At 39.1% G+C, this 25,182-nt stretch overlaps 1 protein-coding gene across 7 annotated transcripts in view; it reads left to right on the top strand.

Annotated features, from left to right (window-relative positions):
* The window catches only part of pikfyve (phosphoinositide kinase, FYVE-type zinc finger containing), a 103,853-nt gene that overhangs the window by 64,735 nt on the left and 13,936 nt on the right, over positions 1-25,182 (top strand). For all 7 annotated transcript variants that reach the window (XM_008109194.3, XM_008109196.3, XM_008109199.3 and 4 more), the window contains 13 exons: positions 3,900-5,062; positions 5,960-6,060; positions 6,861-6,932; positions 7,951-8,122; positions 9,749-9,927; positions 10,871-10,984; positions 12,558-12,666; positions 13,444-13,598; positions 15,894-15,984; positions 17,791-17,851; positions 18,238-18,375; positions 19,753-19,873; positions 23,394-23,489. In XM_008109194.3, the coding sequence (XP_008107401.2) occupies positions 3,900-5,062; positions 5,960-6,060; positions 6,861-6,932; positions 7,951-8,122; positions 9,749-9,927; positions 10,871-10,984; positions 12,558-12,666; positions 13,444-13,598; positions 15,894-15,984; positions 17,791-17,851; positions 18,238-18,375; positions 19,753-19,873; positions 23,394-23,489 (2,572 nt within the window). The remainder of the gene's footprint in view (positions 1-3,899; positions 5,063-5,959; positions 6,061-6,860; positions 6,933-7,950; positions 8,123-9,748; positions 9,928-10,870; positions 10,985-12,557; positions 12,667-13,443; positions 13,599-15,893; positions 15,985-17,790; positions 17,852-18,237; positions 18,376-19,752; positions 19,874-23,393; positions 23,490-25,182) is intronic.

The raw sequence follows: 25,182 nt of genomic DNA, 5'->3' as shown, positions 1-25,182 counted from the left end.
CTGTTAGCCCCAGCTTCTGTCAACCCAGAAGTTCGAAAACATGCAAATGTGAGTGCATCAATAGGTACTGCTCCGGCGGGAAGGTAACGCCGCTCCATGTAGTCATCTCACATGAACTTGGAGGAGTCTACAGACAACGCCGGCTCTTCGGCTTAGAAATGGAGATGAGCACCAATCTCCAGAGTCAGACACGACTGGACTTAATGTCTGGGGAAAACCTTTACCCTTGACCTTAACTACCACCAATTCCTCAATACTTTATTTCCCATACCACCATACTTTGCCACAGCAACGCGTGGCCGGGCACAGCTAGTATATAAATAAAAGGGTAATGAAATTTTGGCCTAGGACAAAACAACAAAACTACACATCCCAGAAACTCTAAACTTGGCAGCACAACCCCTCATCCATACCTCTGCATTCATACAACAAAAAGAAAAGAAAAAAAAAGTCCTAATTAGAGGGAGAGGAATAATTGTTTTTATCCAATTGCTGCCAGTTAGAAGGCTAAGCTCCGCCCACTTGCTCTCCTAGCAATCCACTCAGCCCAGGGGACAGGCACAGTTAGGCCTCACTTAGGCCTCTTCCCCACTGCCTATAAAATACAGATTAGCAGATTTGAACTGGATTATATGGAAGTGTAGACTCAAGGCCCTTCCACACAGCTATATAACCCATTTATAATCTTATATTATCTGCTTTGAACTGGATTATCTTGACTCCACACTGCCATATAATCCACTTCAGTGTGCATTTTATCCAGCTGTGTAGAAGGGGCCTCATATAATCCAGTTCTAGGCAGATAATATAAGATTATAAATATACAATACAGTCTCACTCATCCAACATAAACAGGCCAGCAGAATGTTGCATAAGTGAATATGTTGGATAATAAGAAGGGATTCAGGAAAGGCCAATTAAACATCAAATTAGGTCATCATTATACAAATTAAGCACCAAAACATCATGTTATACAATAAATTTGACAGAAAAAGTAGTTCCATCCGCAGTAATGCTATGTAGTAATTACTGTATTTATAAATTTACCACCAAAATATCACAATGAATTTAAAACTGTGACTACAAAACATTGACTATTAAAAGGCAGACTGCATTGGATAATCCAGAACATTGGATAAGCGAATGTTAGATAAGTGAGATTTTACTCTACAGGGGAAAACCTTTACCCTTTACCTTAACTACCACCAATTCCTCTACTTTATTTCCCATACCACCATACTTCACCACAGCAATGCGTGGCCGGGCACAGCTAGTAGTATATAAAACAACACCCCACAACCTGTAGTGACAAGTGTTGTAAAAACATAACCAACTGGACAAGAAGAAGGGGAAGGGATAGTGCAAGTTGTAGCTAAGTAACAGAGGTATTGGATGAAAGTGCGGTGTGTATCATCAAATTGCGGACCATTGGGCTAGGGATTCTCAAAGGCTTGTCTAAACATCTAAGTCTTTAATTCTCTGGAAGGAGGACAGTGTGGGGCCTGGCTGATCTCCCTCATCCCCACCAACCGAGCTTGTGACAGAGGTGGGAGCGAGTGAAGGGCCTCCCCAGCAGATCTTAGAGCCTGTGCCAGTTCATACAGTCATGAAGATAGGTAGGACCCAAACCATTGAGGGCTTTGTAGGTGATAACTTGAACATTGAATTGGGACTGGAAACTTTTCGGCAGCCAGTGGAACTGTTTTAATAGGGGTGTCTGCTCCCTATATTTAGCTCCAGTTAGCAACCTGGATGCCAACCTTTGCACCAGTTGTAGTTTCTGGGCTGTCTTCAAAGGCAGTCCCACGTAGAGCACTTTACAGTAATTCAACCTTAATGTAACTAAGGCATGGACCACCGTGGCCAAGTCAGACTTCTCGAGGTATGGTCGCAGCTGGTGCACAAGTTTTAACTGTGAAAAGGCCCTCTCGGCTGCTGCCAATACCTGAGCATCAAGCGTCAGCATAGAGTCCAGGAAGACCGACAGACTGCAGACCTGTGTCCTCAGAGGGAGTATAACCTCATTGAGCACAGGTTGCCACCCTTTACCCCAAATTGCCTATTGACTGACCAGGAGGACCTCTGTCTTGTCTGGATTAAGCCTCAGCTTGTTAGTCCCTATACAGTCCATCATAGCAGCCAGGCACTGGTCCATGATCTCGGGGGCCTCCTTGGAATTTGGTGGAAAAGAGTAGTAGAGTTGAATATCATCCTCATAGAGATGGCACCGAACTCCAAACCTCCGAATGACCTCACCCAGTGGTTTCATGTAGATGTTGAAAAGCATGGGAGATAGAATGGAACCTTGTGGGACCCCACAGGTCAAAGGCCAGGAATCCGAGCAGGTGTCTCCCAGCTTCACCAATTGGGTGCGATCCTCCAGGAAGGAGTGGAGCCACTGCAAAGCAGTGCTCCCAAGGCCCATTCTGGAGAGCCGTCCCAGAAGGATACTATATTTGAAGGTATCGAAAGCCGCTGAGATGTCCAAGAAAACCAACAAGGACACACATCCCCATCTAGTTCTCTGCAGTAATCCACCAAGGCGACCAAAGCCATCTCCGTACCATGACCAAGCCTGAAACCAGACTATGATGGATCAAGATAATCAGTCTCATCCAATAATCCCTGTAGCTGAGAAGCCACCACTTGCTCTAGAATGCTCTATAAGGTAGCAGGAAGATCTTTTTTTGGTTCTACCTTCTTTGGATTTGTGTGAGACTGTCAGTAATTTATTACTGAAGTGCTTTCACTTCAAACAAACTCGGCTGCCTCATTTTCTGCTTACTTAGAGCGGCTTTATATCCTTATTTACATTTCCTGAACTATATACAAATTCACACTCACGTCAGCGGTCCATCGAAAGAGAGAATAAATCATGGTCTTAGAGACATACAGAAGTTACACTTAGACATTTCCTCTGAATCTAGACATGCCATGTCCAGTCCTCTGTCTTAACCCTTTCATGCCTGGTTTTGGGCACTACATGATTAGCAGAATGGATTTTTACTGTTACACATACACATACATCCTCACAGAGATGTCCAACTAAATGCCTCTTTGCTGCTATGTTGGAAGTCAACCAAAGATATTGAATTGCTATTCTTATGTAAGAAAATTTATTTATCTTTTTTTTTTAAATGAGCCCCCTTTTAGGACGGTGGTCTCCCCAAGATGACTTACAAAATAAAACAATAAAATTCAATATGAAGTCATAAAATCAACTTAAACTCAATTTTTAAAAAGCGAGTTGAAATATAAAAATGTCAGATATTTAATAGCAGAAGCAAAATGCCATAAAATCTTTTCAGTTAAAAGACAGAAAGAGCAATATAATTTCTTAAAACTGTGGGAAAGCATGATAACCAGATCCCAGCAGTTGGACCCAGCAACGTCTCTGTCAGGAGGAAATGCTAAAGGCCAGAGGATATACTTGAAAAGACTCTTTATCTACTGCTTCCAGCTCTGCCTTTTAGTGACAGGCAATTAAGTAGGGATACAGAAATTATCTTAAAGCATGGATTGTTTTATATGGTTGTTTATAGTTCTTTTACTGACCTAACTCCTATCATTAAGGGCTTTAAATGTCAACAGTATCCATGTAAGTTGGCCATAGAAATGCATCAGCAACCAGACCATTTGGTACAGAGTTGGTGTACTGTAATCTCACCATATAATGCCAACAGATGGATGTGTTTTGGGCTAGTAGAAATTTCCAAGTTGTCTTCAAAGGCAGGCTGACAGAGAATATTAAAATTTAACAGATATTTTAGATTTGGGAAGACTGGCTATTTTCTGAATAGAGTTTGAACCCATTTATAATCTAGTGACATGGACTACAAATGAGGGATGGTAAATCTTCTGCACAGGTGATAGTGTAAGCATTTTTCTCTTTCTTCCAGGTCAAACAAAAACATTGATGTTTTTTGAAGGCTGCCCACAGCATCTGGGTTGCACCATCAAGCTGCGTGGTGCAGGGGATTATGAACTGGCTCGAGTGAAGGAGATTCTCATTTTTATGATTTGTGTGGCCTACCATTCCCAGTTGGAGATCTCATTCCTGATGGATGAGTTTGCCATGCCTCCCATGTTGGCTAAAAATATTTCCTTTCACTCCCTGATTGAAGGGCAGGGAGAAGATAGTGGGCAGCAAGACCAGTCAAAAACTACTGCAGGAAAAGATGTTGACATGGCCTCTGACAAAATGCCTGTAATCTCTGAATTGCCATCTTTGGATGAGATTAGCTCTATGGAAGAAAGAACATTGATAGAAGAGGATGGGCAGGATAATAGTGACCTACAAGATTTTGCTTTCCAGAAGCGACAAGAACAACTCTCAATGGATTCTTCATACATACCTCCTTTCTTTCCTTCCACATTAATACCAGAGTCTTTGTTGCCCCTTGACCTGATGGACCAGCAGCTGGGAATTTTGGACAGTGAGCAGCTGGATAATTTAGCTGGTATAGATGAGTTCCAGGAGCCAAAAAGTCACACTAGGGAGTTTAGGGACCCTCTGCAAGATGACACTGGGATGTATGTCACAGAAGAGGTGACCTCCTCTGAAGATCGTCTCAAAGCTTTCTCTCTAGCATTTAAACAAGAGCTGAAGGATCTTATTCTCTGCATTTCCCCTGTCATCACATTTCGTGAGCCCTTTCTGTTGACAGAGAGGGGCATGAGATGTCCTACAAGGGAGTATTTTCTGGAACAAGTTTATGTGTCTCCTCGGCTCAACAAGGAGTACAAAGAGCTTGACGGCAGGAGGAAGAAACAGTTGTTGAGGGATCTGGCTGGCTTGCAAGGAATGAATGGAAATATCCAAGCCAAACCTGTCCAGATCTTACCTTCCCATGAACTTGTGAGCACTAGGATTGCGGAGCATATGAACAATAGCCAAAGTCTGGCCAGAATGGTGGCTGATTTCCGGGCCAGAGGAGGAAGGATTGTGCAGAAGGATGCAGATCCCTTTGCCCAATGTAAGGAGACAGCTGAAGTGAAGTTTGGAGCCAGGAGTGGTGATGAAGATGGATTTATTCAGAATGAATCTCTATGGTCACATAAAGTAAGTGAAGTGGAACATCCAGACTGTTTTGTTTGATATTCTAGTGGCGTATGGGTTTTTTCTTTTCCCCATGGAATCATAAAAGAAAGCAGATTTCTATTTTAGATTGAGAAGGTCAAACCATAGCTTTATTACTCAAACTCTTAAAACTGAGCTACCCCTTCCCCCATCCCAATTGACTAGTAATCATCCTTTGGAAAAATTGTGCATAGAGTTTTCACACATAGTTTGTGCATGTGTGTGTATGTATGAGAGAGGTAAGTTGGTTTTTTGGATGAATTCAGTTGTCTTCTCACACTGACAATAGGAAGGGACTAGAACAGAGTATCTTATCTTCCTTCTGAATTAAGGTGCTCTGGAACAGTCTGTCATGTGGAGGAATATGTTTCCTAAAGATTAAGGCAGGATCTTAAACAGTGTGGCCCTCCAGATGTTAGTGAACTGCAGCTCCCATGATCTCACATCCTTGGCTGTGGTGTGTGATGAAAGATGAGAATTGCATTCTGACAACATCTGAATAGCTTCACCTTCCCATAAACTAAAAAGAGGAGTAGTAACAAAAAAAAAGCATCCAAAGATGGTGTCATGCAGTGACTGCTTTAAAGCTATGAAGAAAAGAGACCTGGAGAGGGGAATTCATGTGCAGATGAAATATGTCTGCTATCCATCCAGACAGTTAGTCTGGCAGTATAATCCTTAATCTGCTCCATCAATCCTAAAAGTTGTTCATAGTGATGATTACCTGCCTGGATGATTGAACAAAGTCATACAAAATATGTCTTCAATAAAAAGAGCTGTGGGTTGAGTTGCCCTGAGATTGTGTATATTATTTTCTGAAATATTGGGTTGTTGTGCTGAATATGGCATAGTAACTTTTTGTGGGGTTTCTTTCACCAGATAGACTGCCTCAGCCCTTCAAACCATCAGAGGCTCTGTGTCTTGTTCAGCAGCTCTTCAGCCCAATCCAGCAATGCTCCAAGTGCCTGCGTTAGCCCATGGTGTGGAATCAATTCTTATTCTTTTAATTCATTATTTTTCATTTGTTTTGTTGATTAATTTCTGTGTATTCTTCTTCTTTATATTATTATTATTATTATTATTATTATTATTATTTTCAAATATGTCTGCTGCGGTTGCAGCTTGCTGAGTGCCATAATTCAGTAGAGTCCCACTTGTCCAACATAAACGGGCCGGCAGAACGTTGGATAAGCGAATATGTTGGATAATAAGGAGGGATTAAGGAAAAGCCTATTAAACATCAAATTAGGTTATGATTTTACAAATTAAGCACCAAAACATCATGTTATATAACAAATTTGACAGAAAAAGCAGTTCAATATGCAGTAATGCTATGTAGTAATAACTGTATTTACGAATTTAGCACCAAAATATCATGATGTATTGAAGGCATTGACTACAAAAATGCATTGGATAATCCAGAACGTTGGATAAGCAAGTGTTGGATAAGTGAGACTCTACTGTAGTTTGATATATTCTAGTACTTGTGCCTATTGTAACTAAAGAGTATTTTTTTTCCAAATGTTAAAGCATACATGCTCTCCTGCTTGTTATAGAGAGAAATAAGAGAACCATACTGGTTGACTGCAGAAGTTTGCAGAAGACCTAGCTAAGTCTTGGCTGAGCAATATCCTGATATAAAAATACTTCTTATTCCCATTTTTAGTGAAAGTGGAGATTCTGTGTAAAGAACTACACTTTGGAAACTTTAAGGGATTGCTGAGTATTTTATGTTCTGAAATGATTTGAAGAATAATTGCCTTATTCTTATTTACATTAGGATGGTGGTAATGGAGTTTTATGGAAAGAATGACCTCACTTTGGGTGTGTTTTTAGAAAGGTATTGCTTCAGGTGAGAATTATTATCTGACCTAGACTTTGAAACTCTATTGAAAACACAATGCAGTTGGTCCTCCACATTTGCAGGTTTGGGGTTTGTGGATTTGATTCACTGATCCGTGAGGGTGTGAGGAATGCAATTGAAGGTGTGAGGAATGCAAACCAATAAATTGGCCTGATTATATTAAAAAGAGTGAGTTTTTAAGAGGCCAGGGACTCTAATTGCCACATTTGCAAGTGATCTGGAGTGCTTTATGACAAAAAATTGGCCCACCTTAAAAAATGGGTCTGGGATCTATAGGGGGCCAAACTTGGGATGCCTAGGGGGCGTATGTACCTGTGACCACACTTTACCCAAGTGTAGATTTAAATAATACTAGCTGTGCCCAGCCACGCGTTGTTGTGACTTGTGGGAATCATTTGTTGGCCAGGTGGAATAGCAGTGAATAGCTTTGCAGCCTCAAAGCCTGGCCGTTTTCTGGAGTAGCTGGAGTTAGCACCCTCAATCAAAGAGCCACTGTGAAGCCTGGCTACTTCCTTTGTAGGGGAATAATTGTTTGGCCAGCTTGAATTGCACTGAATAGACTTGCAGCTTAAAAGCCTGGCCACTTTCTACATAGGGCATCCTTGCTAGGCTAGGTTGAATGGGATGGAGTAGCCTCGTGGCTTCAAAGCCTGGGGGTTTTTCACCTAGGGGAAATCTTGTTTGGCAGGTTGAATAGCAATTAATAGTCTTGGTGTGGCAGGTATAAATGCTGCAATTATCCACCTTGATTAGCATTTAATGGCCTTGCAGTTTCAAAGCCTGTCTGCTTCCTGCCTGGGGGAATCCTTTGTTGGGAGGTGTTAGCTGGCCCTGATTGTAAATGATTCATTGTATTTTATTCGTTTGTATACGCAGCATTGAATATTGCCATATTGTAAGCCACCTTGAGTCCCTTTGGGGGTGAGAGAGAGCAGGATATAAATATTGTAAATAAATAAATAAATTTTAAATGTTTTTTCCCCCACCATTCCTTTGCTGTCCAAAGGCCTTCCTACCAGTGCCCGAGCATGTTCTGTGAAACACCGATGGTGCACCACATCCGTCGTTTTGTTCATGGCCAAGGTTGTGTGCAGATTATATTGAAAGAACTAGACTCTCCAGTGCCTGGTTATCAGCACACTATTCTTACCTACTCCTGGTGCAGAATATGCAAGCAGGTAACAAGATCCCCGTTTTGTTGTTGTTTTCCCCAAATCCATTTTCAAAACAATTGAGTTATAAAGAAGATTTTGAGGGCAGATGCATGTTAGTGTAGATGTAGGCAAATGTAAAATAGTTGAGGCTGGGATGTGTGGATGTGTGGAAGCCATTTGAACTGCACAAGGATACCTCTAGAATATCGCTGTATAGAGTTCCGGCAATTAATTATCCTTTAAAATGAATGTATAAAAGTTTGCAGACCTGAAGGGTGGCGGTGCAAATCCAACCCAGGGGTGGGTGGGTGGGTGAGCTCCCTCTATCAGCTGCAGCTCCCCATGTGCAGACATGAGAGAAGCCTCCCACAAGAATGGTAAAACATCAAAACATCCGGGTGTCACCTGGGCAATATCCTTGCAGACAGCCAATTCTCTCACGCCAGAAGCAACTTGTAGTTTCTCAAGTCACTGTTGACACACACACACACAAACCCCAAAAACTATCCCTCTTAATTAAGACGGATTTGTAAGCTGGGACGGCATCCTTATTCATTCATAATGTGTGGAGATAATATTCCTAAACAAAAGAGAGGGAGCTGCTCTTCAAAAATTATGTTGAAAATATTGAAATTTCATAAGATAGCATGTGAACCATTTCTGCTGTATCGTTCAATAACCTAACATAACTTGGATTCTCAAATGAGCTGAACTGTAGCACTAATCTAACCAACATTTGCCATGGATGGCTGGAAATGATGGAAATTGTCATCTTAGAGTTGGTTGTTGCAGAGAAAAAAATAACAATGTGATATAATAATAAAATGAATGTAAATCCTTGGTACTCTGTTTCCCCTAAAATAAGACACCCCAGAAAAATGACCTAGTAGAAGTTTTGCTGAATTGCTAAATATAAGGCCTCCCCCGAAAGTAAGACCTAGCAAAGGTTTTGTTTGGAAGCATGCCTGCCAAACAGAACTCCAGAGCATGCAGGATCGGTAAATGTACGTACCATAGAGTGTTGTACGTGTAAATAATGGTAGTAACAAGAAATTATTGATAGGATTCACAGTTTGTCTGGTTATGCTGGTTTGTGATGACAACAACTGTACAGTATATAATAAATGTTCATTTTTTTTGTTCAACAATAAATGTGAATTCTTTTTCATGGAAAAATAAGACATCCCCTGAAAATAAGACCTAGAGCATCTTTGGGAACAAAAATTAATATAAGACACTGTCTTATTTTCGGGGAAACACGGTATGATGTGATGGATATTACTGCTTTCTGGAGAACAGAACCAGCTATTACTATAGTTTTTTTTAAAAAAAGTTACAGGTGACAGGCTACATTGTGACAGTACTAAAGCAGTTCTTCTAAATCCGTGGGAAAGATACTCTAATATATAGACTTTTTGTTTTTACAGAGTTACATTTCTGTAGAATATGATTCTTATTAGTAAGCAATTTTCCTTGATCGTCTCTGTTATCTGGAAATGGGCTGGTCTGGATATTTTGTTGACACAAACCAATGTAATTAAGGCTTGAGCACACTTGGGATTCCTAGTCTCACCTGAAATTATTAAAGCACAAGATATCTGGTTTGAGTAATTTTTTGTGTATCTCACTAATATGCTTTCCCTTTTCTAGGTAACACCAGTTGTTCCACTTTCCAATGACTCATGGTCTATGTCCTTTGCCAAATACCTTGAACTCCGTTTTTATGGGCACCAATATAGCCGAAGGGCCAATGCTGAGCCATGTGGCCACTCCATACATCATGACTACCATCAGTATTTTTCCTATAATCAAATGGTTGCCTCTTTTAGGTAAGACTCCAGGTTCCTTTTCTCGCTTTACTTACAAAATCGATTTCTGTTCTATACTGTTTTTTTTAAATAATTATTTTTGTACATCTTTATTACTATCAGAAAGGAAGTTTGTAAATATCACAGAATAACCAGAAAGACAATCTGTGAAACATAATTCTTACTGGGGTTTAAAAAAAACCTTTATATTAATGTGCAGTTTTGCTATAAACAGTTGACTATAGCCATGTTTAGTGGGATTCATAAACGGCGACATTATATTATCTTCAAACTTGTCTTTTTTTCATCTTTAACTATAATCTTCTAATGAAAGGTTGAAATTCTCCAGCCTAAAATTCCATATTGTGCAAAGACAGAATTGTTCTAAGATTTTTTAAAATTGTAAAACGGGTCAATTTAATCAGATATTTAACATTGGTCAAATTTTAGAGTCTAATTTTTAAGTTCTAACAACCCTTCTTTTTCCATATATTCTGAATAAAACAGAAGGTTTTGATTGCAAAGATTTCACAGCATTTTTCTATGGTCAAATAGCAGCCACTTAGTTCTTTTTTCATTGCTGAGCAATTGGGCAGAGAGCTGCTGTTCCTCAAAATTCATGATTTTGTCACTTGTTACTGGCTTTTATCAGAAAAGATGGCAGCTATGTTTTACTGGAGAGAAGTCCTTTTCCACAAATGTTTCAGTGATGACTTTACTGACTCCACTAGTGTCATGTGCCATATTTAATTCAGTCCCCTGCTGTAACTGCTCTTAGTATTGTAAGAAACTACCCAGGCCCTTTGTAGGGATTGCCAGTGCTGTTTTGGAAGGACAGCCCAGGAAGAGGTTAAGTTCCAAAGTGGGCTTGAGGACCATGGCTCCTTTGATGGTGTGATGTTTCGAGCCTGGATGACTTGAGTAAGGCCTTGTGTTTAAAAGATGTTCAATCTCTTTTTCCTAGCTATTCTCCTATCCGATTGCTGGAAGTGTGTGTCCCACATCCCAAGATCTACGTAAAACGTCAGGTGCCACAAAAGGTTGTCATGCTTCAAGACCTGAAGGACTTGTCTCAAAAGTAGGGACCTCATTATGTTTCCTAACCTGAAGTTCTATTGTGGTTCCTCTGCGGCTTTGTATTCAAGCACAGCTAGTAAATGTACCTCTTAGTAGGATATGTAGTGCCCATTGCATAGCCTAAAACTTGAGGGCTTTTGTTGCATTTCTTTCCAAAGGTCATTCAAAGGTTATGGAACAGTCACTGATATTTCTGTGGAATTTTTCTACGTTTCTCAGGCACTGCCTGCATACTATTATGTATTGTTGCTATCTTGCTGCTTTCGCCTCCTCTTTGCTTTTCTCTTGTTTAAATGAACATGGAGATTATCAAGAAATGGATTACTAACCAGGTTTTCTTTGCTCCCCCATACTTTTGACAGTATTATAGTCCTAAGCACATTTCTTGTGTTCCCAATCCTCCATTTTGAAAACACAGTGAAATATTTTATAGACTATTTCATCACTAAGATCAGTAATTCTTCTGTTAGGAATTTTGTAACTATTAATAAAGCTCCAGGAAAGGTTATAAATGGGGAGCCACCAGCAATTTTGAGTGTATTGTTCTTTCAGTATGAGGTAGATGCACAGAGGGCAAAAAGGAGAAACATGCCAAGAGAAAGGCGCATCAAGCATACCCTTGTTGGGACTGCTTTCCATCTGGAAATGTATGTCTCCCTAACTGTGAAAGATTATGTGAATCCAGAATAGGTATCTACAGTCATTTGTGAACTCACCACCAAGACTCTACACTTGGAAGACAGTCATTCTTTGCTGTGAATGATAGCCTATGATGAAGGATCAGCATTCATTTCTATCAGCTGCTTTGCCTTAGCAAAATGAGTGATGATGATACTACTACCCTGTTTGCCTCAAAATAAGTCCTACTCAGAAAATAAGTCCTAGCATGTTTTTTTTCCAGGATGCTCTTAATATAAGTCCTTCCCCCAAAATAAACCCCAGTTAAGATCATCAACTGGACAGATGCATTTCCTGGTAATACATCCGTTGCAACAGATGATGGGTGTATTGAATTGTAAAATTATATTAATATAAAATTAAATATAACTAACAGATGTTATTAATATAATATTGTGATGCTGTTTCAGAAGAGAAAGACACGACTGCATTTGAGTAAGTGTAGAAAATAATCCCCTGAAAATAACCCTACTGCGTCTTTTGGAACAAAAATTAATATAAGACCCAGTCTTATTTTCGGGAAAATCCAGTACTGCTACTACTAGCAAAAATAATTTGTTACCTGGATTGAAGCAGAGGTGATGATAAAATTATACCCTCACATAAGGGTACAAGGCTTTATCATCATGCAATGATTAGTAATAAGTAGTAGAGAATAGACAACAGCAACAATAACCTTAATGCAGTCATAGATCATCAGATGACATATAGAATACATATTAAAAATAGCACAGTTAAAATTATTACTATTATACAGTATGAAATGTAAAACACTAGTAAGATATACTAGTTATTACAACATTGCACACTATTAAAAAGAAAATTAATGTTAGATATTAGAAAAAGTAGTTGGTTCCCCTTGAGTCTTTGATCTAGACTGTCCTTTGTTGTTGCAGAGTGTCTCAGGTATATATTGCTGTTGATGAGCGCCTCACATCTCTGAAAACTGATACCTTTAGTAAAACCAGAGAGGAGAAGATGGAGGATCTTTTTGCCCAAAAGGAGGTAATAACATTTTTTCCATACAGTAGGGGAAAGCATGCTGACACCATTAATATTTAAAAAATTGAAATTTCTCACATCATAGCCAGGAAATCTAAGATGCACTGCTAATCCAAGCTGATACTATTTGTGACTGAATATCAGTACAAGTTCTCCTTTTCTGTTTTGAATAGTTACAATGGAAGTACAGCTAGACTACAACTTCCATTTTAATTGTTTGTTTCTAATCACTGAATGTAAGCACAGAAAGACAACAGGGGCACAGGATCCTTGTGAAAGTGGGAAAAAAAGATTTTATTTAAAAAAAAAAATCTTATCTAGGAATCTCTGGGTCCTTCAGCGTGATACCGTGGTCACCCTCTGGCAAAAGTTGGCCATAGAATCACATTAGAAAACCTACAGATCCCTACAAATGTATTTCCTCTTACAATATCTAGGTCTTCCAACATGATTTTATGGTTAATTCTGCCAGATTTTTTAGAGATAACATATTAATAAAACCTGTGAAGGATCAAATGCACAAAACTGAAATCCAGAAATGTGGAGGGCTGAGTGTATTTTTTACAGTGACACTGGCTTTTTTTGGTATTTAAAAGGCTTGTGTTTTCTCTATATAAGATTACTTCTGTGAAAGCTCAGCCAAAATAAATCACTTTTGGGGCCATGCTCTTTAGATGTCCAATCTCTTTTTTCATGTCGGAAGACAGAGCTTCTGGGAAAGTGCCCTAGGTAGGTTTCCCTAAGAAGAATAATTGCAGTTCTGTTTCTTACCTTTGCTAGATGGAAGAAGTTGAGTTTCGAAACTGGATAGAGAAAATCCAAGCAAGGATGCTTTCATCATCACTTGACACTCCCCAGCAACTGCACTCAGTTGCCGAGTCTCTGGTAGCCAAAAAGCAAAGTCTCTGTGAGATGTTGCAAGCTTGGAATAACAGGTGAGAAACTAGCAGCTCTTAAGAGCTTTCTCTTTTGTCTTGTTCTGGATCTGTATGCAGTTCCAGGCCCCGCTAGGGATTCCTTTGTAGGATACTGACGTGTATTACTATTAAAGCATTATTTATTTATTTATTTATTTCCAGCATTTATACCCCACCCTTCTCACCTGGAGGGACTCAGGGCAGCTTACAACAGTTGGCAACATTTAATGCCAAGAACATAATAAAACAAAAACAGTACATATCATCAATTAAAACTATAAAAATACATCATTAAAATACATCATAACAATTAAAACATATGTAAATTAGATCAATTTCTCTAAAATTGGTAGTAAATGATGCACTGATTCACAGGAGAGAATAAATCAACCCTTTCAGTAATGGAGTGTAGCACCTCCCAAATCCAGTGGTAGAGTTGGGTCCCCAAACAAATTCAGCTGACAATTAAATATCCCATTGCTGGATATATGGGAAGCCTTTGAACTGAGGTGCACTCTTCAATGTGAGGCTAATAGAAGGGTTGTGTAGTGCAGAAGCAGACAAAATCAAAGTGCGTAAATGTCAGCCATCTCTCCGCAATAGTTGTGTGAACTGTACAGATGAAAATTCAGTCCCCTCAATTAGTTCTTAGCCTTCATATTTCATTGCCACAAATTGCAAAGCGAATGCAAAAAGTATTCAGAAAGGATATTAATGCAAGTTACTCATTTCATGTCACTGGGCATCTGTGAGTGTTCGGTCATGTTGCTGACAAGGACTCTAAAACCATCTGCCTGGTGACAGAGACCCAGAAGAGCAATTACTAATTACTGGGTTTATTTTCAAAAAAATGTCTCAGATAAATACCAACGGTAGCAAGTAAATAGCTACTGATAACACCTTGTGAATTAATGAGACATTTAGTATATTTGAAATGAAAAGCAACAAGCAGCAAGAGTACTTAAAGAGATGTCAACCAGTGATCAGCTATGGAACTATTAAAATAAACACTTCAAATGTATCTTTATGCTAGGACTGTTTTGGGTGTTAATTACACTTTGCAACACAGAGAACAAGTACTTAAGGAGATGTAGCTCATTGATTGGATGTGGACTTGAAATGTAGCTCCATACTAGGACTGCTTTGGATGTTAATTACCAGTGATGTAAAATGGTAATATGGACCACTCAACCTCTTCTGAACTGGGCATAAATTCATATCACTAGAGTCATTATGTTGTTAGCTCAGTGGGACCCTCTCGAAGGAATATCGCCATATCAATTCAGTAAAAATAGGATAGACTAACTGTACTTGGTATCATCTAAATCAGTAGTTCTCAGCCTGTGGGTCCTCGGGTGTTTTGGTCTACAACTCACATAAATCCCAGCCAGTTTACTAGCTGTTAGGATTTCTGGGAGTTGAAGGCCAAAAAATCTGTGAATCCAAAGGTTGAGAACTACTGATCTAAATAATATGCTATAGACATTGAGAATCTTTAGCCTGTGAGTTTAATCCAGCCTGTAATCTGTAATTCAGATGGAATGGCTTTGTAGAAAATTATCATGGGCTGCATCATTTTAGAAGAGGTACAAAATCAACCAAGCCTTTGCTGCTCTCTCATCTCCATGCAGGGTAGACAAGGGATCAGCAAAATCAGTCACCCGCAGCTAGCACTTGAAGAGCCATCTGAGTACTAATCATGAAAATAGCACTCTCAAAGTGCTCTCTGAGGTGTATTCTTCTCCAGTGACACAGGGACTGAAAGGAATCACTAGATGGAGAAGCTCTAGCTAAAACTTTAGCCAGGTGGTGACCAACACAGGAGGTTTTGCGGAGGCTCCTCAGCACTCTGGAAAGGTCCCCTACCCCCCAAATCAAATCATTTATTTCGGACATAGACCAGCACAGGAAATAAAGGTCACAGTTTCATACAAACTTGATATGTTTAGCACATTTAAGGTATGAAAATAGGTACTGCAATCACATTAGGGGGGAAAGAAGCGGAGGGGGAAACAAGGTAAAAACATACAATGCACAGGTCTATCAGCAAATTATAGAATCAAGGGAGATGATTACTGAATGCATATTTAACTTTTGGGGCCTGTCCTCCCTTGACGGATTTTGAATACTGCTGCACAAAACTTTGCAATATTGTAGGTTGTAGCTGAATTAGTATCTACAAGTAGCAGGGAGGTACAAAATTGTCCCTTACCCCTTGTATCCTGGAAAATGAAGCCTTCTGATTTTATTGCTAGTGTTATTTTTTGTTTACGTTATTAGATTTGTCAGCGTAATAACATGAACCCATTGTAGGTTACAGGATCTCTTCCAGCAAGAGAAAGGGAGGAAACGTCCTTCTGTACCACCTAGTCCTGGGAGACTGAGGCAAGGTGAAGAGAGTAAGGTAATGAGTTTAGTTGCTTGCGTTGCCAAATTTAAAATGGTGGGTCTAACTATACCAGGGAGAAAAGTCTTATTGCTAACAAATTATCCTTACATTAGGTCTTTGAATAATTTCTGAGAACCGAGGGAACCCCACCATGTTAGTGATCATGATGGGAAAAAAACATGGGAAAGAAAATCTGACCATGATCTGGGTCATGTAAATCATAGGTATCCAAAAACATTTCTCAAGGAGCTGTAAGCTTACCCTGCCATTACTTTGGTAATGCCCTCAAAGTTCATAAGTTAGTTCCAATTTAGTTAGAATTCATAGTTCTTAATAAAAGGGAGGGAGGGAGGGAGGGAGGGAGGGAGGGAGGGAGGGAGGGAGGGAGGGAGAAAGAAGGAAGGAAGGAAGGAAGGAAGGAAGGAAGGAAGGAAGGAAGGAAGGAAGGAAGGAAGGAAGGAAGGAAGGAAGGAAGGACGGAAGGAAGGAGGTTTGCCCATACTAATTTGTCTACTTTGTTGGGTTAATACTATTGCATTGGCACTGCATGAAGCTGCTACACATCATTCTTAACATTGAGTGTGTATGGCAGAGGATAATACTTTGTCCTTCAGACCATAGAAGATGCTTGACGGCTTCTAGGGAAGAAGTAAGAGGAAGAGTTTTTATTCTTTTCCTTAGATCCTAGCCCAGTGAATGAAAGAGCCGGCATGTTCTTTTACTGCATTGGGAAATGTTCTAATCCTCCACATCCTCTTCCCATTTGGAGAAGACCCAAGAGGGTGTATTTGAAAATAAAACAATGGTCACTTATGCTTCTTTACCCATCATTTCTCTGAGGCTTCTCGGATATCCTAAAGCAAAGAGAGGCATGAAGTGAGCTTTGATTGGACATCTCTTAAAACACTGCATGATCTAAAAGTAGTTTGAACTGCATTCTAGTGGGGATCTAGTGATTGACTGACCTGCTGTATATAAAAATGAGTTGGCTGGCTCACTATGGAATGGACAAGCTGGAGCTTGTATTAAAGCCTCCATAGCTAAGACCTAGCTATGAATATCTCTGTCTAGCATGCAGATTTTACTGAAAAAATAAAATAATCACATCTTCTAATTTTAAAGCTTATCAGCTTATAGAATCCAATTAAAATTGCTTCCTAATTAGTTAAGGTATATAATTGTGCCATTTTCATGTGTCTTCAAGTCTTATGGTGTGTTTTTTCTTGGCAAGAGTCATTCAAAAGGAGCTTATCATTGCATTCCTCTTGCCCAGCATCACCCAATGAGTTCCTATGGCTAAGTGGGGATCTGAACCTTTGTCTCACAGAGCCCAGTTTAACACTTGAGTACCCAAGCCATTTCACCACATTGGTTCCCAGGGAACCCCAAATACCACCACAAATGTATAAAATCACTATTTTGGCTTGGCTGAATAGATTCGGAATTCTCTATAACCCCCATATCTATGAGACTGGAATCCAGTTTCATTTATTCACATCTGACAAAATATATCCACTCTAGGAATTTTGTAGTTCCTCCAGAGCCATTCAAGGATACTCTTGGGCCTTGTTTTGATAAAGTTTGGTATTATTTTGCATATCTGCACAAAGTTCAGGAACTTTCCTCTCTCCACATAGAGGAGTTGTACTATAAAGAGATGTTATTCATGTTGATAGAGAGACTCAACTGTTGAGTTTTGGAGTTGAAAAAAAATGTGTAGGAATATTGTTTATAAGGAAAGATCATAGTCATTAAGGTGAGAGGGAAGAAATGTGAATATAATACAGCAAAAGAAACAAAACGCCAGGTTTTATCTTACAGATCAGTTCAATGGATGCATCTCCACGGAACGTTTCTCCAGCACTACAAAATGGAGATAAAGGTATGTTTATATACTTTACAAAGTCTTAGTCTTTCACACAAACTATGATATTGTATTGGAACATCTATTTGTATGTTTACAGTTTCCTTGTTCTAGTATAGTTACATATTCTGTGGATTTTCTTTCCTATTATGTCCAAATGCCCAGTTTCCCTTTGCTTAAGAGTGTGGAAGTAACTGCCTTGTAGGAAAATGAGATGTCCTTCAGTATAATAGGCTTATGCTCACATCTTTGTGACTCTACGATTCCATTCTTCGTCTCCTTCCTATTCCCCCCCCCCCCCCCCCGGTTTTTCTGAAGGAGTTTAAATAAATCTTTGGAGGTCATTGAAGATCGTTCAGCATTGTATTGATCAGTATTTCCTTGTGTGCATTTTTACTTAATAGAGGATCGTTTCCTGACCACCTTGTCAAGTCAGAGCTCCACAAGCTCTTCTCTCCTCCAGCTTCCAACCCCTCCTGAAGTCATGTCTGACCAGTTTGCCCACACACTCTCGGAACAAGACACGGCCACCGGCTCAGAAGGTATTGGCCCTGGTCTTTTCCCTTTTTTGTTTTCTTCTCCTGTGTTTGCTAAAATCCACAGGAAAATGAATCCATTGATTGAATTGCTTTCATAACAAACTCGCTGGTTTTTTTCTTGTACAGTTATCACCAACAGAGTACCTTCTGGTTATGTTGGACTACAACTCCCATCAGCCCAGCTAACATGGCCAGATAGGGACTTATGGAAGTTGCAGTCCAAAATATCTGGAAGACTAAGAGTTTGGGATTGCTGCTGTAATTTTTATCATGAATGTGTTTGGTATTGTATGACGACAGAAGGGAAAAAACCTAGAATTTGATTTTTTTAAAAGACTTGGTGCTTGGAGAAATGGGGCAGGGGAGATATTTTAAAGGTTTATATAAGACTAGTTTTAATAAGTATTTCAAAAAGTATATAAGGTGTGGAGCACTGTGAGCCTATGTGGTGTTCCTGGATCTCTTGCTTATAAACTTATTTTCAATACGTCTTTCACAAATGGATTAGTATTTCATTCTGTCAGAAAAACTATATGATTGTTAGTACACCATAACGGATGGAATACAATACGTAATGTTCTGGCAAAAAGGTTAGTTCTACAGATTTAATTGGCATTTATTAGTTTTTTTTACTGTTCTTCTTTAAATTCATGAAATGACTGAAAACACTTTGTTTTTGAGCTCACTATCTGGCCTTGAGCAATCCACAGTATGTTGGTTCCTGCATTAGCCTTACAGGGGATAATAGTATGGATGCATCTTAGATGGATTTTCTGGGGATTGCAATTAATTTGTGTAAAGTACTTTGAATACTTAAAGTGATTTATTTATTTACTCATTCTTTTCTGCCTCTAATAAGGAAGTTTCTAATCACTACTAGAAGGAATCCAGAAGTGTTTGGAAATTTCCATAATAATAATAATAATAATAATAATAATAATAATAATAATAATAATAATAATAATAATAATAATAGTAATTTTACTTCTTATCCATCACTCCTCACAGCTCAAGGAGGGTTACAACATTGCTAAATCACATAATCAAAATACATCATTTACTAAGATACCCATTAAGCCATAATTTGTAGTTAGTTATCCAGCTATCTGAACTGTTCATGTTTCATCAGTCTGTATTTTCTTTGAGCTCTAAATGTTTTATCTGAAAGATTCTTTTATCTTGACCTAGTTAATAGTCATTTCACTATCTTCACTTGATCAAACATGGAAGAATAGTTGTCATTATAGCTGAAAGTATCCATATAAAAAGAGAGACTCGGCGGTTTCTATTCACTTCCCCAAAGCAACCATTTTAAGTAAATTGTAGAGGTTGCATGGTTAACAGTTTTAAGCAATATGTGCATGTGTTTTTAAATTCCAGATGTATTTGATGGACACTTGCTGGGATCCACAGATAGCCAGGTGAAAGAGAAATCCACTATGAAGGCTATTCTTGCAAATCTGTTGCCTGGAAATAGCTACAATCCCATCCCGTCTCCTTTGTAAGTTTTAGTGGCATTACTGAGTATCAAGAAAATACAGGGTGTCCCAAAAGTCATCACACATAGGGAAAATGGCAGATTTTATATGTACCTATTTTTACAAAATGTTCATTGCAAAATTTAACAAAATCTTTACAAAATATTATCTACGTGTTGACCACCCTTTTAATAAAAACATTAGAAATATAAAATACAATATGCGTTTATTTTTTTCGATGTGTGAGGACTTTGGGGACACTGTAGTGTGTGTACAATGTATTATTTTGATACAGACAAATTTTGTGTCTTAACTGACTTGTGGTCAAGTGGAAGGTTAATGAAAGTTATACTTCTGTAATTATATGGGGGTTGAAATGGCTGTACTGCTGACATTTGGGTGGTTTGCCACTTGCACCCACTCCTCGTATAGTCAGATTTCATCATGATTATGTCTATTAGTCGTATCTGAATTGGTATCTGGATTCAGGAATGTGCTGTATAAGGATCAACATGCTGAATTTGAATTCTTGACATTATGGAGGTTCTGTAGGTAGCAGGTCACCTTATTTGGGAGTTGGGTGTGCAAACTGCTCTAAATACTGATGTGTTCCATGTGAATAAGCAGGTGTGTAACTTGCATGTATTCTAGATATGGCTTTGTCACTGAAGGTTTGCGTCAGGCAATGTTGTCTAGGAATACCCTTTAAAACCTTCATTTAGGGTGCGTCTGAACTGTAAAATTAACATGACTTGGCATCACTTAAGCTGCCATAGTTCAATGCTGTGGAATTATGGGAGCTGTAGTTTTGCAAACTCTTTACCCGTCTCTGCCAAACTGCAACTACAAATTCCAGGATTCTATTGTATTGGGCCATCTCATTTAAAGCGGCATCAAATTGCATTAATTGTAGTGTAGATTAACAAAGGTAGTGGCCAAGATGGTTCCTGTTAACTTCTTGTCAGGACTACTGTAACACATTGTTTGCAAGACTAACCTTCATAAATGTCTAGAACAGGGGTCCTCAAACTTTATGAGCAGAGGGCCAGTTCTTGGTCTCTCAGACTATTGGCGGGCGGTGGGCTGACTATAATTTGAAAGGAACATGAACAAATTCATATGCACACTGCACATCATAACTTATTTGTAGTGCAAAAACATGAAAGCACAATACAATATTTAAAATTAAGAACAATTTTAACCAACGCATACTTGCCAGCATTTCAATGGGAAGTGTGGGCCTACTTTTGGCTGATGCGATACTGAAGTTAATTAGGATTGTTGTTATGTGCCTTCCAGTCATTTCAGTCTTTAGGTGACCCTAAGTCTAAAGTTTAGGGCGAGGGCTGGGTAAATAAACCTAGTCTAGGAGCTTCTCCCTGCTAGTCAGGTTTATAGATGCAGATCTCAACTGATCCTAAGCAAGATATTCTGGTTGCTTCTAGTTCCAATTCAAAGTGCTGGTGCTTTCCTACAAACCCTGAGTGGCTTGGGATCAAAATGCCTACAGCAGTGGTTCTCAACCTGTGGGTTGTGGCCCAACAGTGGGCTGCGAAAACAAAAATCTGATCCACAAAACTCTTTCCTCTTTATTTTATTTTATTTTTCCCTGGTCAAAGTGGGCCCTGGTCAAAAAAAGATTGGGAACCACTGGCCTATAGGAACACCTGTCTCCATACGCATCCCTGCCTATGTCTCATTACACTGCACAGAAGTTCTTTTTACAGTGCCATAGAAGGATAGAATCACACATAGAATGATGTAGGAATGTATTGTTTTTGTTACATCTTTCAACTGAAGTTTCTGAGTGTCTTTCAAGGACAGACTAGCAGATCCATCACAATGGTCCAAATGAGATGCGTATATTTCATTATTTTCAGTATTTGTAAGATGCCCTTCAGCAAGAGAAATAGAAGAGATGTGCAGGGAACTAGTGTAACAAAAGCACTCTGGAGCTTTTTATGGAGAATAGTTGCTGCTAGAACTTTAACTGGGGCAAAGTGTGGAGCTGTATGTCTCTTTTATTGTTTCAGCTACTCTGGCTGCCAGTTAGTTTCTCACTGCAATTCAGATTGCTAATTATCACCTTTAAACCCTAAATCATTTTTGACCTGGCTACTTGGAGATCCATCTCCTCCCATGTCATCCTGTCTGTCCCTCATCTTGGTCCAGGAGTCAGAGACAGATCAGTGGATAAGCAGTATTTGTGTGCCAGGTTTAGCCTTTTTGCATCTCCAGGGTTTTGTGGGTTTGCTTATTATTTATGCATTTTAATGTTAATTAATATTATGAAATTATTTTGTTTAATATTGTATAAGCTGATTTTAAAAAGATTTCTTTATTGAAGAAGAACATGGGGAAATGTGTTTATATAAATGAAAATAGTACAGCATTTCTGCGGCACAGTAGTCTCAGTAGAAGGAGACGTTTGACTACCACCAACTTATAGATGACTGCCTGTTAGCTTCTACTACAGCATGAGCATCCTTTATATGGAATTCCAAAATCTGAAATGCATCAAAATCTAAAATAATCCACATGAGTGGCTAAGGTAGTGACACCTTTGATTTCCAATGGCTCAGTATACACAAAATTCTCAAAACAGTTGTGTAAAGTTACTTTCAGGCTATATATATATATATATGTGTGTGTGTGTGTGTGTGTGTGTGTGTGTGTGTGTGTATATATATATACACACACATACACACACACACATGCACACACACACACACACACACACACACAGAGTGTATATGAAACACAAATGAATTTTGTGTTTAAACTTATGTCCAATCTCCAATATATCTCATTATGCAAATATAGGTATTCCAAAATCCAAAACACTTCTGGACCCGAGCATTTTGGTTAACAGATACTCAACCTATAGTTGCTTAACTAGCCTTCTAGTTTGTTCCTTTTGGCATTCATAGAATCATAGAGTTGGAAGAGACCCCAAGGGCCATCTAGTCCAACCCCATTCTGCCAAGCAGGAACACACAATCAAAGCACTCCTGACAGATGGCCATCCAGTCTCTTCTTAAAAACCTCCAGGGAAGGAGAATCTACCACCCCGCGAAGCAGCATATTCCACTGACAGACGTCTTATCATCAGGAAGTTCTTTCTAATTTTTAAGTGGATTTTCCCCTGCAATTTGAATCAATTGTTCTGTGTCCTAGTCTCTAGAGCAGCAGAGAACAAGTTTCCCCTCTCATCAATATGACATCCTTCAATATGACATCATTTCAAATATTTAAATGCCATGTCCCCTCTCAGCCTTCTTTTCTCCAATCTAAACATGCCCAGCTACCTCGTAGGGCTTGGCTTCCAAATCTTTGATCATTTTGGTCAGCCTATTATTATACAATCTGTAATAATAATAATAACAACAACAACAACAACAACAAGAACAACCTGAATACTGCCTGAATATTTTCTGTAGTTTTTCTGCTTCAAAGGCAGTACATCAATCTGGAAAATAAGGACATGTTTCTTTTTGGCCATATCTTATAGTTTGTCTTTCCTCTTTCGTGTTCTTCATGCAGTGAGCCTGACAAGCATTACTTAATGTATGAGCATGAACGTGTTCCTATTGCAGTCTGTGAAAAGGAACCAAGCTCCATCATCGCCTTTGCTCTCAGGTATGTTGGTTAGTTACAGCTTTTATATTTCTTTTTGCAACTTCCATATTTAGGAAGGGGAGTGCTAGCTCTTCTTGGAGACTTTTATGCACAGTTTGAAGTGACCTTGGCTGTACCAGTAGGTGGTATTCAGCGGGAAATTGACTGTTGGAGTTAATGGAGCTCTTTCCTTGGGCACATAAGCAAGCCTGAACTTTTGGCAATTGGCTTTACACCCTGATGATTTATCATGCTTCACAAAGTAGATATTCTAATGTGAATATAGTCTGGTAGCTTTTTTGTGTGCAGAAGGAAAAGGAGCTTAATGAGGCAGGAAAACACGGCATGTCTTTGTAAAACCTATAGTTCTAAGAGGAAATAAAGCTTCCAACATAGATGACTGAAAACAGGCGTTTTTATTCTATTCTGTTCTGCCCTTTCACTGTGTGGTCCAGTGAATATTCCCAGTACCATAATAGTAGCCACTTCACTTGTCTAAAATACTGTAAAATGTACATGTCAGATCAGTGTAACCAGCAAATCTGCTGCACTGGGGCAGTGCCAAAATCATTGCTTGCTAAAAGGATTTTCTTTAGAAAACTAATATAGTCTGTTTTGACAGTTCTTGATGGAAGCCATTTGTATCCATCTTCATTCTGTCAGTGGCTTGACAGTAAACCAAGTCCTGTTTAAATTATACTCATGGAAATACAGGAACCATTTTGTCAGAAAGGTTATTTTGCTTTTCCAGTTTAGAATGCCCAAAGCAGATAACACCAAATTAAAGAATATATATAAAAATAATTATTGTTTAAAAATAGCAGAGAATGCTTGAACATGTATAACATTTCGCCCCTGTTGCTACACCCTACTTGTTCCTTTTTTTTTCTTACATCCCAGAACTAGTGAACTGCTCTCAGTAGTTTCAAAGTTGGTGCAAATGTGATTGGATATTATAAAGAATTTTGATATAGGTTGATAGTATTGGGCATAAAATTTTGTGTTTTATGTTTTGTTCTTGTCTTTTTGAGCTTGGCTCCCACCTCCCAAGCTCCTAGCAAGTAAGACCACGCCTGGACTATACCATTTCAGATGGGAGTTAATGTGATTAAATACTATATTTACTCAAATTTAATGCACACCTTTCAAAACTAAATTGCATAGTCAAAATGCAGGTGCGTATTAGATTCGAATTGTGCATGTAAGCCTCCATCAGGCCAAGGCTGCTGAACCTGCATATTTCTCAGCTGGCATCACCCACAAGGCCTTCAAAATTGAGGGGGAGGTTTTGAAGGCCTCATGAGGGGGCCAGTTGGGAAGGCCTACCCCTCTGTCAGGCTGCCTGATGGAGGGGCTGCAGCTGCCCAGTTGGCCTCCTCTCCCTTACCTATCACCATTCCAAAGGCACATTACATTCAGTAGCAATTTTATTTTGTAATGCACATTTTCAAAATTGAGGTGCGTATTAGAAGTGATGGTGTGTTACACTCAAATAAACATAGTACTTCTCCTTAGGAAGTAGTCCTTGGTATGACAGTTCCCCTCTGTGGAGGTTTGATTTTTATGTAAGGAACATTTTGTCATGAGAATCTCCACCTTCAGTCTGAAATCGTACAGCCCAGGCAGGCATTCTCAGCAAGTAGTAGACTAGCACCTTCTTTCTCTTTATGTAGTACTTAACATAACACCCTGAGCTGTTAAGAGTTGTAAAGAA

This window comes from Anolis carolinensis, chromosome 1 (genome assembly GCF_035594765.1).
Source record: "Anolis carolinensis isolate JA03-04 chromosome 1, rAnoCar3.1.pri, whole genome shotgun sequence".
Lineage (NCBI taxonomy): Eukaryota > Metazoa > Chordata > Lepidosauria > Squamata > Dactyloidae > Anolis > Anolis carolinensis.
Note: the sequence above shows the minus strand (reverse complement) of the source record. Positions and strands in the feature narration are given on the sequence as shown.